General features: G+C 48.9%; 3 protein-coding genes across 5 annotated transcripts in view; 1 reads left to right on the top strand and 2 right to left on the bottom strand.

Annotated features, from left to right (window-relative positions):
* The first annotated feature begins 134 nt into the window (after positions 1-134).
* Positions 135-3,569, top strand: LOC119302284 (calcium-dependent protein kinase 22-like). Its single transcript, XM_037579322.1, has 6 exons — positions 135-981; positions 1,109-1,261; positions 1,459-1,574; positions 1,668-1,835; positions 2,357-2,587; positions 3,093-3,569. The coding sequence occupies exons 1-6, from the start codon at positions 135-137 to the stop codon at positions 3,222-3,224; spliced, it is 1,647 nt and encodes a 548-aa protein (XP_037435219.1). The 3' UTR covers positions 3,225-3,569.
* On the bottom strand, positions 1,299-7,279 carry LOC119302285 (glycine oxidase-like). 2 transcript variants are annotated; one of them, XM_037579324.1, is made up of 10 exons: positions 6,923-7,279; positions 6,670-6,822; positions 6,081-6,295; positions 5,920-5,990; positions 5,558-5,717; positions 5,241-5,433; positions 4,878-5,033; positions 4,715-4,803; positions 3,855-3,948; positions 1,299-1,803 (listed from the first exon to the last, which is right to left on the bottom strand). In XM_037579324.1, exons 1-10 carry the CDS (start codon positions 7,206-7,208, stop codon positions 1,793-1,795), a joined length of 1,428 nt encoding a protein of 475 aa, XP_037435221.1. In that variant the 5' UTR covers positions 7,209-7,279; the 3' UTR covers positions 1,299-1,792. The 2 variants fall into 2 exon arrangements, with proteins under 2 accessions (XP_037435221.1, XP_037435220.1); XM_037579323.1 differs by lacking the exon at positions 1,299-1,803 and having other exon boundaries at positions 3,829-3,948.
* Positions 7,280-13,820: 6,541 nt separating this feature from the next.
* The window catches only part of LOC119302282 (probable E3 ubiquitin-protein ligase ARI5), a 10,071-nt gene continuing 5,416 nt past the window's right edge, over positions 13,821-18,475 (bottom strand). Inside the window, exons 11-16 of one of the 2 annotated variants that reach the window (XM_037579321.1) lie at positions 18,040-18,084; positions 17,728-17,799; positions 17,538-17,631; positions 17,320-17,464; positions 16,759-16,816; positions 13,879-14,198 (exon numbers count right to left, since the gene is read on the bottom strand). In XM_037579321.1, the coding sequence (XP_037435218.1) occupies positions 13,950-14,198; positions 16,759-16,816; positions 17,320-17,464; positions 17,538-17,631; positions 17,728-17,799; positions 18,040-18,084 (663 nt within the window). In that variant the 3' untranslated portion in view covers positions 13,879-13,949. Of the gene's footprint in view, positions 14,199-14,268; positions 15,573-16,758; positions 16,817-17,319; positions 17,465-17,537; positions 17,632-17,727; positions 17,800-18,039; positions 18,085-18,475 lie in introns of those variants that run through there. The other variant, XM_037579320.1, reaches the window with a different exon arrangement.

The raw sequence follows: 18,475 nt of genomic DNA, 5'->3' as shown, positions 1-18,475 counted from the left end.
CTCCTTGCCTTCCACCCCGCGCGTGTGTGTGCGTGGAACGCGCGAACGGAGCCGAGGCAGGGGGCGCGCGCTGAGGCGGAGGCGGAGGCAGGGGCAAGCACCCGGCGGCCTCCGTCTGGCCGTGCAACGGCGCCATGGGTGGCTGCTACTCTGTCATCGCGGCCTCCAGGCTGCTGGCCCGGAGGCGCGCCGCCGCCGCCATCATGCCCGTGGCCAGCGCCGACGACTGCCCGCCCGACAGCGACGCCAGCAGCAGCTGCTGCAAGAAGAAGCGCAGGTCGACCAAGTGGAGGCGGAGCGCGCCGATCCTGGGCGACGACGACCAGTGCGCGCCCGGCGGGGAGGGCTTCGCCAAGCGGTACCGGCTAGGCGCGGAGCTGGGGCGCGGGGAGTTCGGGGTGACGCGCCGCTGCGAGGACGCGGCCACGGGCGAGGCGCTGGCGTGCAAGACCATCCGCCGCAAGCGCCTGCGCCGCGCCGCCGACGCCGAGGACGTGCGGCGGGAGGTGGAGATCCTGCGGCGCATGTCGGCGCTCGAGGGAGCGGGCGGCGCCGTGGTGCGGCTCCGCGAGGCCTGCGAGGACCCCGAGGGCGTGCACCTGGTGATGGAGCTGTGCGAGGGCGGCGAGCTCTTCGACCGCATCTTCGCCCGGGGCCACTACACGGAGCGCGCCGCCGCCAAGATCGGCCGCACCATCGCCCACGTCGTGCAGCTGTGCCACGACAACGGGGTCATGCACCGGGACCTCAAGCCCGAGAACTTCCTCTTCGCCGGCAAGGCCGAGGACTCGCCGCTCAAGGCCATCGACTTCGGCCTCTCCGTCTACTTCGAGCCCGGGGAGCGCTTCACCGAGGTGGTCGGCAGCGGGATCTACATGGCGCCGGAGGTGCTCATGAGGAGCTACGGCCCGGAGGCCGACGTCTGGAGCGCCGGCGTCATCCTCTACATCCTACTCTGCGGAGTGCCTCCGTTCTGGGGAGGTGCGTGCCTTTCTTCCTTGCTTCTTTCTTCACCTTTCATAGGCATGAAAGAATGCAGGTCCATTCCTCCTCTCATGACTGAACCCCAGTGCTCATGTGATTTTATGTCCGGATGAACCGGGCGCAGACAACGATGAGCGCATCGCCGAGTCGATAATCCGGGGTGAAATCAACTTCGAGAGGGAGCCATGGCCCAAGGTCTCCCAAACTGCAAAGGACCTTGTCAAGAAGATGCTTGATCAGGATCCTGCTACCCGCTTGACGGCAAAGCAAGTCTTTGGTAATGGCCACCTTAATTTGGTCTAGTTTCCAGCTCGTGGGCAAACCAAACAAACACAATATGCATTCACAAATTTGCTACAAGTTCACAGCAAACTTGCTTATTTCATGGTATTATTGGGAAACCGGAGGTCTAGCGATACATGATGAATAGTGTTATGCACTGAACTAAGAGCGTTAACTTCTCCTACGAACCAGAGCATCCGTGGATCAAGAACGCCGACAAGGCTCCGAATGTGTCGCTTGGAGCGCTTGTTCGATCCAGGCTTAAGCAATTCTCGTCCATGAACAAGTTCAAAAAGAAGGCACTCGGAGTAAGTTGCACAGAACCGGGCTACATTGTTCTTGATTTTTCTTCCAGTGTGATATATTCTTTGACGTGAATCATTTTCCAATGATTAATGAAGGTCGTTGCCAAGAATTTACCAGCAGAGGACATCGAGAACTACACTAAGATGTTTCAAATGATGGACAAGGACAAGGACGGTACTTTGACGCTTGAGGAGCTCAAGGAGGGCTTGCGGATAAACGGTCATGCTGTTCCTGAGACAGAGATACAGATGCTGTTAGAAGCTGTGAGTGCCTACTATATGCACTTCGACGTTTTCATTGCTCTCTTATATGAACAAAATAGCTATGATGATTGGGATAGTGGAAGCTAGATTAAAATAAATCAAGTGAGAGCTGTACAAATGCAACGAAAAATGTTCTGGGAAATCTAGAAATATGCCATTGCAAAGTATTCGATTCCAAGATATGTCGCTACAAAGTTCTACTTCTGAAAACTGACTCCGCAAACTTGCTGTAATTGTTTCAGATGACATTGTGAGGCATGAAAAGACAAATATACCATTATCTTCCTTTTAAAGGAGCGTTTTCTTCCATTTAGAGGGGTATTCCGGTTTATAATAGGATTTGAAAAATAAAGTTAGCAGCGTCATTTTAAAGTGGAATTCGTGGGGCATATCTCACAATTGAGTACTTAACAGTGGCACATATCTAGCTTTCCCAATTCTGACACGAGTCTAAACGCAATTGAAACCAAGTATTAATCACGAGCTACATTATGTTCTAACACACTTTCTTCCTTTTCCAGGGTGACATAGATGGAAATGGCACCTTGGACACTGACGAGTTTGTGACAGTCTTACTTCACATCAAAAAAATGAGTAATGAGCAGTACCTACCTGAAGCTTTCAAATACTTTGACAAAGATGGCAATGGATATATTGAAATGGAGGAATTGATGGAGGCTTTAGGTGATGATGAACTAGGCCCAGATGAGCAAGTGGTTAAAGACATTATACGTGACGTTGACACGGATGAGGTCAGTTTAGACAACAAATTAATCAAAAACATTGATCACTTAATGCTGCTGTATTTCAGGAAAGTGGACCTTGCTGATTTTGAATCCTGATACTGTAGACACCATTTATCCATATCAAATGAATCCAATGTAATTTTAAGCTAGCTGGATTGTTTACCCTAAACCCCAATTTTAAATCCTGAAACTGTAGACGGTTTGAGGCTGTTTCCAGTGAAAAGGGCACATCTGAAAACTACCCGCTTTCCCCCATCGTTCTCGGGAAGTGCCAACTAATGTTTGACAAAAGGAAATTACTACGCCTGGAAAGAAGCGTAAATCAACAACAATCCCCATAATTTGCTGAAATGCCAGCGTTGTTTAGTGTTTACCTAATTCTAGTGTAACGAGAAATCCATGAAGCAATAATAACTAACTTATTGCTGCCATCCATGGGGTTTTCCAGTCCAAGAGTACACAAACACATTCTTCTATAGGATAACTGACATTTTATATGCATATGCAACAGGATGGTCGCATTAGCTATCAGGAGTTTGAAGTGATGATGAGATCTGGCTCAGACTGGAGGAATGCTTCTCGGCGGTACTCAACAGCAAATTTCAGCAACCTCAGTCAGAAGCTGCGCCAAGGAGTTCTATGAAACAAGATCGATCCAAGCAGCAGCTAACCCACTGAGTGCATCGAATAGAAAGTAAGCATCAGTAGATGACCTAAAACTCAAATGGGATTACTGGGTTTGGAGGACATCAGGATTTGCCCATAACCCAGTTGCTCGGATGACAAAGTTCCTCAAGCAGAAGCAGAAAACCCAATGGCATCGTCCTTTGTACTGAAACCAAAATATTTCACACCTAGGATACATACTAATGACTTAGGTATGGACAGATGTAAGGGAAGAAAAGCACTTCCCAAATATGACATTTTACTACTGTGTCAAATTTTAAAAGAAGTTGAATCCAATAGAAATAAAAATTTCATGGATCAACATTGCGAATTGCCAAAAGGAGCATCCTTTCCATCCAGTATACTTCGTGCAATGAACTGATACGCGGCATGCAGAGTTGCCATGAACTCCAATGAGAATGGAGAAGTTCAGAAGAAAACTGCTAGTTAAATTAAGGCAGATATATTGAACCATACCAGCAATTTAGTCGCAAATAGGTTACCATGGTGTTTATTACTCCCTCCGTCCCACAATATAAGAGCGTTTTCGACACTACTGTAGTGTAAAAAACGCTCTTATATTATGGGACGGAGGGAGTAGAATTACCTGAAAATCTATTTTCTATGGAGAAAGGCGTGAAGTCCACTCTTCCAGGGTCACCAAGAATCATATTCGTCACCATTTCAGCAGTACCTAGCGCCTGAAGTAAAATTAGCAGAAGAAGAATATCATTTTTTATTAACTTCTTAAAAAGGGAAATAGCAGTAGAAATTTATCCCAACCATTAAGAATGTGTAAATCTCATAACTGTATTTAGTCAACCATATCAAGCAACTGTGTGTTGTTGTTCTATTCAATCAAGGGAGCAAGCTTTCATAGCAAGGGAATGTCTGTTATGTCACTGCAAATGTCAACAATGTTTTGAGCTACTTGTAGGTAGATGGGTTCAGAATGCCAATATTAGCAAGTAAACGACACATTATCTATGTACATGGAGCTTGATCATGCACAACATGAAAATGCCTTAGGCTTTAGCTTTCTGGTGGTCGAAATTCACCAGAGTCTGCATCTAAGTACAGCCTCATTCTGCGCTCTAGATAGGCGACTTCCAGCTTATGTATATGGAAACTCAAAAAATGAAGAGGCTCAAAAAGAAAGCAACGCGCATGCTGACATATGGTTTACTCTATCTCAGTTGGAATATGATACCCGCATGCAGGGTCATTCAACTGGTCATCTCACAGAACTAGAAATACAAAAAAATGCAACCAGGGTAGCACAGTGCACAACTAATTGTATGCAATGAATGGGAACGCTCCCAGGAACGGGGGCTGCAATGGGGCTATCTTTGCTGCAACTCCTGTTCTCCAGGAGCATGGAAATGTCATATGCTGAACTGCTTACAAAAATACTAAGCACGAAGAGGGAAAAACATTAACTGGAGCAGGTTTGCACGATCGACTTACCAAAGCAAGTCCACTTCCTTCATGTCCTGTTGCAATCAAAACATTTGACATATCCGGAACAAATCCAATAACTGGCTTCCCATCAGGCACTGAAACAGATGAGGCATTGCATTGAAATATCTTTGAGGCACTATTTTGTTGTTCTAAAACCAAAGGGCCTTACTGTAGGGGCGGTGCCCAATTCTGATTTCTTTGTCCTCGTCAATATCAAGATGAACATTATTGATGGCAGGAAAGAATTCTCCTGCACGGTCCCATATACTCTTCAGTATGGATTTATCAACCTCCCTTGAAAATCCTTTAAACTCCCTGCTGCTTCCTGTAAAAAAATATTTGTGATCAAGGATTCACATTTTCTAACATAGTTGGCGAAAAAAGTTATATAGAAAAGATATTCTTGTATGAATCAAAAAATTATTTACTGAGAAAAAGCTTGATCTACTCATCCATAGATTTATTTCAGAAGATCTCCAAAAAGGTCAGCAAAAGGTGGAACAAAGGGATAACTTTGGACTCTATAGATCACCTAAAACTAAATGCCCTTTTGTATTTAATGTTGCTGTCATTGATATGGATGCGGCGTCATGCTCATCTTCATTGGATGTCGACGACAAGTGTATGCTATGTGAATTATCGCCCTGATGGTCAACATATCCCAGCTCCATTATGCCATGATTCAGCTTTAGCATGTCAAAATTTTCCAACACAAGCAGATGACCCTGAAATGGATAATGTAAAAAATTACACTTTTTTTATGTTGTGAGATGTTGAAAAAACCAGGAAAATCAATCGAAATATTTCGTATGAAAGGTTAATCAAAGAAATTTGGAAAATAGCACGTACCTTTCGTGGCTTCACAGGAATATCCAGTGTAGAATTTGGTCCTAGGAAACTATGCAATAAGGACCGAGTCCAAGCGCCAGAAGCAACTACAGTAGCTTTTCTGCCATATAAGATGTTCTTAGAAGTTTGGACACCTTCAACCCTTCCAGTAACCTCTGATCTGCATAAAGTAAAATGAACATCAATAATACAGAAGAATGGAAATGGCTTCGGAATAAATGAGAAGGCATCCTAACAGGGTGATGGATAACATCATCGTCAAGCTAATTATAGAAGCTACTTTGCTGCAATTCCAGTAGCCTGATAGCTGTTGCTCTTGTGTTCACCAACAGAAGTAGTCTGAAAAGAAGAGACCTTCATACCTTATCAATGACATGGCAGGATCATTGTAGAGCTCCATATATCTCCCTTTTGGAGTATATGACCTATTGATCTAATAAGAGAAAATGTTAACAGTTAGAGACGTACAAGGATTCTTCTAACCACACTTATCATAGAAGAATCAAAGTTCTAGATCAGAAACCTTTTCAATCAAAGACACAGCCTGGAACGCATCGATTTGACGGTCTTCAGGTAAGAACATGGCACCACCATCATTTCCAACACAGAGTGCGGGTTCTAATGCATGCAACGAAGAGGCAGACAAGCACTCCGCATTGATGCCTGCCTGAGACAGAACCTTAGTCTTCTCCTCCAGCGTAGCCAGCTCTTTGGAGGTTCTTCCAACTAATAAGCTTCCTTCACAAAACAAGCATTTCACTTTCTGTTCAATCTCTCTCGCCGTGACTGAGAAATAAATAATCTGGGATGTGCATATAGTGAAATGCAGTAAGACATGTCATCGAAGAAGTGAGTCATTTCAATTTCAAGTACCATATAGCTGCACATAGCATCAGAAAGGTCGGAGTCCAAGGTAGCCTTAATTAACTAACTTAGTGAAATCTACTGGACCAGAGGAGATGCAGTTGACCTTTCACTGCCATTTCGAGCTAAATATACTGCTACTGTAGTCTGTAGTTATTCCACTGACTAGTATTTGAGGGGGTAGAAAGAAGTTAATCCGCAATTCGATCAGAGTCAACGACTTATCGACAACTGTCACATGGCTTTACCTGTCTTCATCCACCCCAGGCTCTCGCGCGCGCCGCCGGCGCGGAGGCCGTCCATCTCGGCCGCGAGGTCCTCCCACAGGTGCTTGCTCCGCACCGCCAGGTCCCACGTGTCGCTCCCGGGCGTCCGGTGCGACATCCACACGTACCCCTGCCCTGCAGCAGCAGCACCGCCGAACCAAAATCAATCAGAACCCTGGAGGATGCATCCAAGCTGACCTTGGCATACGCGAGCGCGAGGAGGGGGTGTGGGTACCTGCGCCGGTGGCGCCGGAGCAGGGGACGGCGGCGTCGGCGACGGCGACGGAGAGCGGGGTGTAGAGGAGGAGGTGGCGGGCAATGGAGAGGCCGACGATCCCGGCGCCCACGACGACCACGTCGTGGTGGGAGGCGGAGGGGGAGGCGCTGGATCGGAGGGCCGGGAGCGGGCGCCGCCGCCGCGGGCCGCGGATGGAGAAGCGTCGGGCGCGCGAGGACGGGGAGGCGGAGGGGAATGGCGCGGCGTTGGGGTTCGGAGCGGGGGAGAAGGCGACGGCGTCCATCGGTAGCGGAGACGGGGGGCGATCAGGCGAGGGAACGGCCGAGGAACCGTGGGTGTGAGCTTCCCCGGAGGAGGGAGTGGCAGCAGGTCAACGGCCTTCATTTTGGGAGTAGTAACGAAGCTGACGTGGCCTGTCTGGCCCCACCATCTGAAAGTAGGCCGTATTCGTATCGGGCGCCAGTTCGAGTCTTCGTGGCCCAGGCTAGCTGGGCCGGTCATCATGTGTACACTTACGGCCTGTTCGCTTTTTTTACAGAAAAAAAGCTCCCAGCTACTGTGTGCATGTATCTATGATCATGTCAGACATGTCAATTTTCTAGTGTGTGTATGCATTACTCAAAAAAAAAAATAGTGTGTGTATGTGTCGCGGAGCACCACAACTTTGGCATTGCCGCAACTTTGGTCGAAGAGGGGGAGGGAGGGGCTCGGGCACGGAGACGGGGGAGGGGAGGGGGTCGGTGCTTGGGCAGGGGTGCATCTATGTGTAACTCCGGCGCGTGGTTTAAATAGCCGCAATGAGGACCATGCGAAGAGCAGCTCAGCAGCTTTAATGCGCGCGCAACGGTCGGAGTTGATTCCTCGGGAACTTGCGTCCGCATTGAAGCGGCGGCTGCCGAGAAGTCGCATCGGTCGGCGCCGCCCTCCCTGCCTCCCTCCGGTCACATTGCGGCATCAATGCCGGCCTTCGCGTGCTCTGGGCCGGTATGAATGCGACGCTATAAGCAGCGCGTGCATCGAAAGAAAAACGCGGGAGAGGCAGGTGGCAGGTTTTTGATGAGCCAGGCCAGTCAAAAGCGGGTTTGGGATCGGTCCGGACCCCAGCAAACTTTTCTTACTTTTGTCTTCAGTTTGCGAGAGAAACCGTGTCCGGACTGTTTCGTGGACCGATACGAGTCAACATTGGATGACTTTTGTAGTTCGGACAGCGCAGTCTGGACGGTCGTAGGAGATTTACGGGTCCGCCTTGAAGATGCCCTAAGAGCAACTCCAATGGGGCGACTCATTTCGTCCACCGCCGTCCGTTTGGGTCGGCGCAAACAGAAAAATCGGCCCAACGCGCCGACCCAAACGGACGCGCGTCCGCTTTTCGTTCGCCTCTGCCTGTCGACCCATTCCCGGCTCATTTTTGAGCCGGATTTGCATCGGCGTGGACACGAGACGGACGCGCGAGCTCGCCCTCTTCCCTCCCCAGGCCCGCTGGTCGGTGGCACATTGGCCTTTCCCCATCCAACAGCACACCCTCGCCCGCCTCCTTCGTCGCCAACGCCACCGGCCATTTTTTCCGATAAAAAAGAATACATAGATAGTTCTAGCATAAACAAAAAAAAGAAAAGATCAACTACTCATCGTTTTCTGACTTCAACTCGGTAATGTCATCCTCCGACGTTTGAATGTAGGCGTCAACATACCGCTCGTCCTCGAAGTCTCAGGACGACGCTTCTCCTAGTTTCATGTTCAATTGAGCGACATGCTTCCGCGCACGCTTGTTCTCTCGATAGGCGGCTCGCTCCATCCTCCTTTGCTTGTAGAACTGGCGCTCGTTGACGATGTCCTGCGGAAAGCGTTGGCGCCACACCGTCATGGCTTCCTCGTCCATCTCGACGATGGCGAGGTGACGCTGCCGCCTCCGGTTGTCACGACGATCCTCGTCGATGAAAAGCCGCGGGAGAGGCGCGAGATCCTGCGAGCCGCTGGCTCGTCGACACGTCGGGAAAATTCATCTCCCGACGAGGCCGCCGGAGGCACCACGTCATCGCGTCGTACGCGCGGGCCGCCTCCTCTGCGGTGTCGAAGGTGCCGAGACCGAGGCGTTTCTCACCAAACCAGATCTCAGAGGAGAAGGCGTCGGTGTGGCGCTCGCGGACTCCGCGAAAATCCGAAGCACCCAGGCGGTGCATCGACATGGTGGCGCAGAGGCGGCGTGGCTAGTGCGAAGGGGCGAGGCGAGTGGGCGGCGGACAGAGTGTGGAGGGAGCGCCTTCTTAATAACGCACGCTGGACGCGGCGTGCCAAAACCAGCGTGCACTAGGCCAATTTTTTTCCGCTCGCGCGATCCTTTCCCGCGTGCTAGAGCGTTAAAACCATGACGACGACATGGCCGTTGGCATGATCTATGGCAATGGGTCTTTACTAAAAATTACGCGCGGACATAAAATGGGTCGGCGCGTTGGGCGCACTGCCGACTCAAATCTAAAAGAGGACGGACGCCGGGCAGGCGGCCACCCAGACAGATAAAAACGACTCCCGTTTGGGTCGTCCCGTTGGAGTTACTCCCTCCAATCCTTTTTAGTTCGCATATAAAATTTGTCTGAAGTCAAACCTCGTAAACTTTGACTAAGTTTATAAAAAAATATAAATGTTTAGAATGTGAAATCAACAACGGTAGATGCGTCATGACTTTACTTTTCATATTATATAAATTTAACATTTTAGATGTTAATATTTTTTTTATATAAATATGATCAAACTTTATGAAATTTAACTTCAGATAATTTTTATATGAAAAGTAAAAAGGATCGAAGGAAGTACTCTAGAAGCCTAGAACCACGCGCTGGATGTCCATCCACGTGAGAGGGGGGAAGGGTGTTGCCCAGATGTCAACACTATGGCACTCCAAGCCTGAGTGCTCCAAAAGAGGACAGCGTTTCGCCATGCGGCCATGCCCAGACAAACCCGTGCTTTGCCCCCTTAAAAAACGCGTCTGCCGCTCAGATCTCATCACAAGTGTCCCGCAATTACATCTCCCGCGTGCCTGCGCATATGCGGAAGTGCATATTCCTCCTCTCCCCTGTGTGCGTCGATTGACTGCTTGATGCTCTAGCGAAGAGAAGCCGCGTCCAGAGGAGTGTCACTGAGAACACAAGTGCGGATTCCTTTTTTTGATTCGTCGTATTTTGAATCGCAGTTGTTTTCCCAGGTCACCCCTTTGGGCTGCTTCCCTTGATCTTGATTGATTCGGCGACCAGTTTGGGATAATCCCAGCGGTATCCGCCAGGTTACTCCGACGAATTTGAGACGGTATCCGCTGTGTTTTCATCAACTGGCGGTGTTTTCGCTTGTTCCTTTTCTTCCTTGTGGGTTGTGCGCAGTGAACCTCGGGGAGAAGATGCGGTCGGCGATCGGCGATCGGCATGGACAAGAAGACGGACCTCAAGGTGGGCGGATGCCGGCCAGGGCCAGGCTGCTGCAGAAGCGGAACGCCTCCCGCGCGTTCCGTGCGTGGCCGAGGCAACGACTTTGTTCTGCGGATGTACTGGTGGCAGTGGCATTGGAAAATGTCCATTTATTTCCATAAACTTAATCAAAATTTACTATTTTGAAATAAGTTTATATGCACTGCAATCTGGCATTGAGGGGATATATAAAGGAGTAAATTCCCGTGAGATGCGTTTGTGACACTTTTTAATCTGTTTAGCAGAAATTATATTATATTATTCAAAATAAGCAAAACTTCGTTGGAAAACGCTTGGCTTCTACCGACGGATCACACGCGAGCATCCGCCGGCTCGTCCATACGGCGCGTGTCCTAACCGAGCGGGGTTTTTTTTTTCTTTCTTTCGGTCAATATGACCGCTGCTTACTACAGTATTCACTACGATGAGTTTCTGCAGCAAAGTTTCTGTTGCAAAAACTGCAACAAGACCTATGTTGTAGAAAAATTAAGTTTGCAATGAGACTTCTATTGCAAAAAGAAGTAAATTGCAACAAGACCTCTGTTGTATAAAAAAAAACTAAAACAAGGCCTCTATTGCAAAAAAAATATCTTACAAAATTTTCTGTAACATGACTCGTGTTGCAGAAATTTCTCGCAACACGACCTACGTTGCAATAATAAAAAGTGACGCTAGATCACTCAATCCATCAAGTCCAACGACTCTCGGGACGGTAGATCTTTTAAAAAGATCCGCCGACCGACGCGGAGCAGCACCCAACTTTGTTTGGGTTTTTACAGAGCATCTGAGGCTCAAGAACGCCGATAAGGCCTGAATGTGTTGCCCAGGGAGCTTGTCCAATGTTCGATCCAGGCTTAAGCAATTCACATTCATGAACAAGCTCAAGAGGAAAGCATTTGGAGTATGTAGCACTGAACTAGGCGTGCTGTTCTTAATTGGACCCTAATAACACCCGAACATTCGGTCTGGGAGCTTCAAGATCAGACGAATCGTTCGCCGGGAACTATCGAACGAATCGAATGAAAACGTTCGATGTGGGAGGAAGCCTAGCTCCAACGATTTTTCGTGGCTCATCTAGCAGAGAACCAAGCACAACCCGTTTTGCCTATTTAGCCGTTGGATTCTTCCCGTCGATAATCTTCAAAACTAGATCACATGTTAATAGGTTTTGATGATTTTTTTTTCACAAAAAAAAAAACAAACGAAAAAACCGAGCCCGGAGCATGTTTTTTTCCTTTTCAAAAGAGACGACCATACCTCTCACGTAAGCAAATCTATGCCTTCACAAGAAGTAAACCCATACCTCTCGCGGAAGAAAAAATAGAAAACGCTATTTTTTTTCTTTTCGGAGAGGCACGACCGTTCCTCTCGCATAAGCAAATCCGTGCCTTCACGAGATGTAAATCTGTGCCTCTAATGAAAGAAAAAAAAACATTTTTTCCGTTTTCGAGAGGCACGACCGTACCTCTCATGAAAGCAAATCCGGGCATCTTGCGGAAACAAATCCGTGGCTCTCGCGGAAGAAAAAAAAAGGGAAAAAACACGTTTTTTTCGTTTCTGAGAGGCACTGTCGCGTCTCTTGCGGAAGTAATAGAAAAGGCAAACACTTTTTTCCGCTTGCGATAGGCACGGCCGTGCCTCTCGCGAAAGCAAATTTGTACCTCTCGCGTAAGGAAAAAACGTATTTTTCGCACAATTGTTTTGTCTAAAAACTAGGAAAGACCAGTGAAAAGCCAAAAACATTTAAAAAGCCAAAAACAGATGCAGGATAATAAAAAAATGAAGGAAACGCCTAGAGCGTGACATGTGGCGGCGGCTAAAAGCGGGCCAAGTGGCGTGCTCTCAGCCCCCACATGTGACTCTTTCGGGGCTCCCAAACAAGTACTCGTTCGTTAGTGTTTTTTTTAAGAATACTCGTTCGTTAGTCTTTTTTAGGGATAAACCCTATTTTATTGATAAAAAACCACAGGGATACAATTCGGATCGTGAGGTTGGCCAAACCAAACATGACGTCTTAGACCCAACGAGAGTGAATATTTGGCTAGACTATGTGCTTCATCATTGCTAGCACGACCTAATGCTAGTTTTTTTTTTTTTTTGAGGGGTACGACCTAATGCTAGTTGCTCCCCGCATTGTATGTGCCCTAATGCTAGGCCCGGTTGTTTGAGTTTGGCATTGGGCCCCTAATTTTGCTGGCCCGGCCATGTCCAAGAGTTGGTCTTTTCGTGTCAGGCCTCCATGCGTATTCATCCTAGCCCATGTCTACCGGGACGTGGCAAATGTGTTTTTTTCTTCCAACCAGTGGCACGTACTGGATCTGGATGTCCGCATGATGGGGTCAAACAACAACACGAGAGGAGGGGAGGGGAGGGGTGTTGCCAAGATGTCAACACTATGGCACTCCAAGCCTCACAGGTCACAGCGTCCTATCTATCATTACCTCCCCCGCGTGCTTGCGTGCGAATTCTTCTGAATCTCGCGCTCGCATGTACACGCATCTCAGTTTTCAAGCCCGCCGACGCCCCGATAGATTGCTGGATGTGCTAATGAAGAGAAGCCGATCCAGAGGAGTGCCACTGAGAACACAAGCGCGGGCTCCTTTGTCAGGTGCTTCGGATCGCATGCGATTGTGTTCTCAGGTCACCCCTTTGGGTTGCTTCCCTTGATTGATTCGGCGACCAGTCTGGGCGGTGTTTTCTTTCTTGCCTCGTGTGTGCACCTGATGTTTTGTCTTGTTTATCTTTTCTGTTTTTCTTTCCTTGATTGAGAGTGCAGTGATCCTCGGGGCGGCGGTTCCGGCATGTAGAAATTCTATAGGATAGGATTTATAAAAAAATATTTCTTTCAAGTCCTTTGATTTGTAGGAATGGATTTCTATTTTTATGTAGTATAGGAATCAATCCTTCATGTTTTGGAGAAAAAAAACATTAGCCTAGACTCAATGAAAAAAAATCCTATCCTATGCATCAAATGATGTCTTTTTCTCTATAGGCATGTCATCTCACTTTCTGTGATTTTTCTCTTTCTATAAAATTCCTATCCTATGAACCAAAGAAGGCCTAAACAATACAATATGGAACCTGTTTTGGGTATCCTGTCAAAACCTTTACTTGATACTACTACTGTAGTTGTCATTGACTGACCGACGGGGGCTCGGTTTTTCCAACGACCGTGTGTATTTTTTAATTTCTATAATGATGGTCTTGTGAGAGCTAATCGACTTTAATATATGGTCTTTAACCTTTTTGAGAAAAAAGAAAGGAAAGAAAACTGCTACGCCTTTTTCCGTGATTTGGTAGCGATGAGCGTCGGCGGCGAGCTTTTTTGTTGCGAGTCGGGGGAGGGGGGGATGCTTTGCGCGTGCAGAACGGTATGAGAGGAAGAAGGGAAGGGACGGGGCAGATCTGACGGTTGCAGATCGATTAATCGGACGGGTGCATGGTGACCAGCGCCGCCATATTTCTTTGTCACCACCATTTGTTTTTGCATTTTTATTGAAACGAAGGGAATTAAACTGAATCTCCCACAGAACCTCTTGTGCAGTTCAATTCAGTTAAACGGGAGCTTATTAATCATCCATGGCCAACCCATCAGCTTCAGCTTCAGCAGCAGCATCCATGGCTTCGTGTTGAGCCTGAGCAGCTAAGCCGCCGCGCCATCCCTGCAGGCCCTTCCGGACGCTCTCGCCGTCGTCGGCGCGGTCGCGGAAGGTCTCCAGGTCGTCGCACATGCTCGCCACGCTCGACAGGAGCAGCTCCTCCTTCCACTCCTCCATCGGCGTCAGGCCGCCGTGCTCCTCCATGAACTCGATCATTTTCTGATCCAACGCAAATGGATAATGTCAAACGTAATCAGCGATCAATGTCTATGTACTGTTCAGTTCTTACGTCAATGCCGTTGATGTGGTGGTGGGCGTGTTTCCTCGGCACGCCGGCGGCCTCCCTGGCGCGGAGGTGCTCCTCCACGGCCCGCACCATCTCCGCCTCCGGCGGCAGCGCGCGGCGGCCGGACAGCGCCTGCGCGACCCACCTCGCCTGCGCCTCGACGAACCACGGCACCAGGACCTTCCTCGGCACGCCCACGAAGGAGAGCGACGGCGCCAGGGACGGCGGGAACACGTGCTCGAACAGCGGCCCGACCACGCAGCCGCCGTCGCCCACGGCGACCGCCCCGCCCGTGTCCAGGAACGGGAACGAGTAGCCGTACCCCGTGCAGTAGATCACCGTGTCGGCGACGACGGAGGAGCCGTCGTCGAACGACACGCGACCGTCGGCGTGCAGCCGGCGTGCCCGCGGGTGGAGGCGTAGCACGTCGCCGTGGTTGGCCACCATCCTCGACACGGCCGGCGTGGAGGCCTCGGAGCCGGCGGCGAGGTGCACCACCCTGGCGACGCGGCGGAGGTCCAGCGCGATGTCCGTGCCGCTGTCCCCGCAGCCGACCACCACCACCGCCTCGCCGCGGAACGGCTCCGGCGTCCTGTACAAGTGGCTGTGCAGCTGCCGGCGCCTCCATTCCCCCGCTCCCTCGATGCCGCTGGGGAGCACCGGATGCGAGTACTGACCGGTGGCCACGACCACCGCGTCAAACACTGCCTCCTCCTCCTCCTCCTCTGCCCGCGCACCATCCTCCGGGCCGCCAAGGCGCCGCACGGACCTCACCGCCCACTGACGCGTCGCCGTCGACGTCGGAGCGACGCGGACGACCCGGGTGTTGAGCCTGACGGCGTCCATGAGCCCGAACGCGGCGCAGAAGTCCCGGAGGTAGCAGTGCACCTCGCGGTGGCCGGGGAAGCGGCGCGGGTCGCGGCCGGCGCCGTCCCTGGGAAGGAGCTGGAAGTCGGAGAAGCCCATGGCCTCCCGCGGGGTGCGGAGGCGGAGGGACGCGTACGCGCTGCTGGCGCTGGGCACGAGGCCGCGGGTGGGCGCCGGGTCGTACAGCCACTGCCCGCCGACGTCGCCGCTCTGCTCCATGACGGTGACCGCGTGGCCCTCTCGCCGCAGCTCGCGCGCCGCCGCCAGGCCTGCCATGCCGCCCCCCACGACGCACACGTTCTTCGACTGCAGCTGCGGGCGCTGCTGCACCGCCGGCTCCTGCTCGCCGTCGCCAGCGGCCATGCCGATCGGCCGATGGTGATGGTGATCGGAATCTGGACCGGAGAGCGGAGACTTACAAGGAGATCGGGTGGGTTATACCAACTGTAAAATAAGAATCCCGATAGCTTAGTGCGAACCGATACTAGTTGGCCAAGGAGAAGAGCAAGATATAACATAAAAATGGACAAGCAAGTTTCGGTTGAACTGATAAACAACTTATAGTCATGTAATGTGCCGTCCAAAAGAACGCAAGAGCATTGTTTCTTGGTCTTTCTCTGGTTCCACCGTTACATAGGGCCAACTGCTTATTATTAACTAACCAAAAAAATTGATTTCTCTCAATTTTCTCAATCCAACGGCTAGCCTTCATCTTCCTTCAGCCGAGCCACAACGTCGTTAGGTCATGGCTCGGCCTCCCCAGCCTCGGGTTGCGTTGCTCTCCTCCACGCAAGAACCGACTGACATGACAAATTTCTCAAGCAACTGAGATATGGCTAACAGAGTCTTACATACATATTTTTCAACCGCAACGCACACGAAAATGAAAAAAAAAAATCACCACGATCATATATGTTGGGTACTAGTACTCATGATCTTGTCTTCACGGGACAGTACTCAAATTTCACATGTCAAATGTCTAACGGTAGGTCTTACACATCAGGCAAAGACATCAGCAGCTTAGCTCCACCATACACTATCAGTCTATCGCCTCCCTCTTATTGTCGCTGTACTGCCCCCTTCCCGACATAGACAAAAGAGAGAACAAATTCAAACCACCCTCACCCCAACTTTCAGAAACAAAAGAGATGGGAGGCTGTCACACAAAAATGCGTAGCTGCTACCAAAACAGTGAGTTTTGTCACGCCAAATTCACTCTCTATACCTTGTATCATATTTACCACCATATCGCGATTAGACACGGTAAAAGAAAAAGGAAAAACAAGTACGCACTCTATATCCAGCTAAATGACAGGATATGTACAGCGCTTCACGTCCATGCCACCAGAATGCCTGGGCAGAACAAGCATCCAGACTCGCTATACAAATTTTGGCGAGGGCCCCCTAACTGACTACCTCTACCCCCGGACCATCGCAGATGATATCTGCGAAGATGGGTCGACTGAGGGCGCAGCAGCGCTCACAGGGCCAACCCCAACCTGAATGTTAAGAGATGGTTATTCTCGCCTTCTTATTCCTGCCTGACTTGCCTTTGGCCGATGGTTTCCTCTTGGAGGCGGTGCGGGCTTTCTTCTTCGAAGTCGACTGGCCGCCCGTAACACGCACGTCCTCCAGCCCTGCTTCCAGTGCTTGAACAAGGTTCTCAAAGTAGTTGCGGGTTACGCTGTAACAAAAAAAGTTTCAGCTTAGCCACTGCTCTTTAAAATTAGCTTAGTTAACATATTCATTGATACGAGACTCGTGCAGTACAGAATGGTAAGTCAAATTCAGTATTTGGAGGGCACAGTGAGGCTACACAAGATTTTGGTACAATTATGCATGGCATAATGCATACAACTTCAGCCAAATGAGAACACGGTTATAAATGGAGGAGCATGATTGACCTAACATCCACTGAAAATGCTATGCGGGCCACATAACTCCTACAACATCACATGACGCCCATATGGATCTTCGCTCGGAATGGTCCAAAAATCATCACCATAAAGTTCAAATTGAGAAGAAAAAGAATGGCCAAAAGTCAGGTAAATAAGGACCTTTGACAGGATAAACAGAGGGAGCAAGAGAGGCTAAACTAGCACAAGTTAGTAACTTGGTCACACACACAAGAAAAATACTGTATATAACTGCAAATGTCAGTGGTAATCAGAGACATCCCCGCAATACCTTGTTAGACCAGCAAGTTTCACACGAAATTCATTGAAGTCTTGTAATGAAGGAAGAGGTTCAGTTTCACCAGCTTTAGGTAAAATTGCATGTATGTCCTTCTCCGCACATTTATGGAGGCGCTCCAAACCAGACTCAGCTTCACCTACAAAATTTCCAGATGTATGGCTATGTCAATCATGCGATAAACCTTAAGCTGCAAGCTTAAAACCTTCTACCTTGGAGGTACACAAAAAAATCATTCTTGGCTTTATCATCGAGATAATACCCATAAGCATATGTCCATTGCAGCACTTGTCTGCATTCTACAATCTGTCATAGTGAAGGATGGTAGGGCAGACGTGTCAGAAAAAGGAAGGCTATGTTAAAAGTATAGAGCCAGTTTATGGGCATTATAAGATATTTAACCTGTGACCAAGCTTCAGGTATGAACTTTAGTTGAGACTCTGGTATTCCAAGAATGTCACTGAGCTTCGCAAGCTAGAGTGTGAACAAATAGTCAAGCACAGGTATGATAAATGTGTGGGGAAAAAAAGAAGACTTGAAATGCAAGAACCCAAACTAAAAGGAGTGACAATCATACATCCTTTTCAGTAAAAATTTCTACTAATTGGAGACAATAGCAACAGACTTGTGCACTGACAGACAAATATTGGGTGCATGACACTGTATTTTTAAGAGGAAGGGTGGATGCCACAATGTAAGGTTTTAAATACTTACTTCACTTTCGAACTTTTGCAGATCTCCTTGTGCCTTCTGCCTCGACTGTCAACAGGCAAGAACCAAAAAAGTAAGCACCCAAGGCATCATATACAGAAACTCGTGCCCCATAAACCAAACAATGCATACTTTGTAGTAAACACTAGTAGAAAATGAAATAAACTGTGATCACCACAAAGAAGAAATGTAAAATCACAAGAAAATTCCTCAGATGAGTTTAGAATAAAGGAAATAATTGACTTAGCAAGGACATAAGAGATGGATCTGGTACTTACAAGCAGAGATGTAAAATTAGATCCTGACTCTTATAACATTATTAATGTCATAAGGACTTGCTTGGGCAGTTTTTGAGGAAACTAAAACTCTCCTAATAGCCAACTTTATGGGGATAATACAAACACACCGGACATACATGCACTTGTTTTAATAATAATAA

Source organism: Triticum dicoccoides, chromosome 5A (assembly GCF_002162155.2).
Source record: "Triticum dicoccoides isolate Atlit2015 ecotype Zavitan chromosome 5A, WEW_v2.0, whole genome shotgun sequence".
NCBI lineage: Eukaryota > Viridiplantae > Streptophyta > Magnoliopsida > Poales > Poaceae > Triticum > Triticum dicoccoides.
Note: the sequence above shows the minus strand (reverse complement) of the source record. Positions and strands in the feature narration are given on the sequence as shown.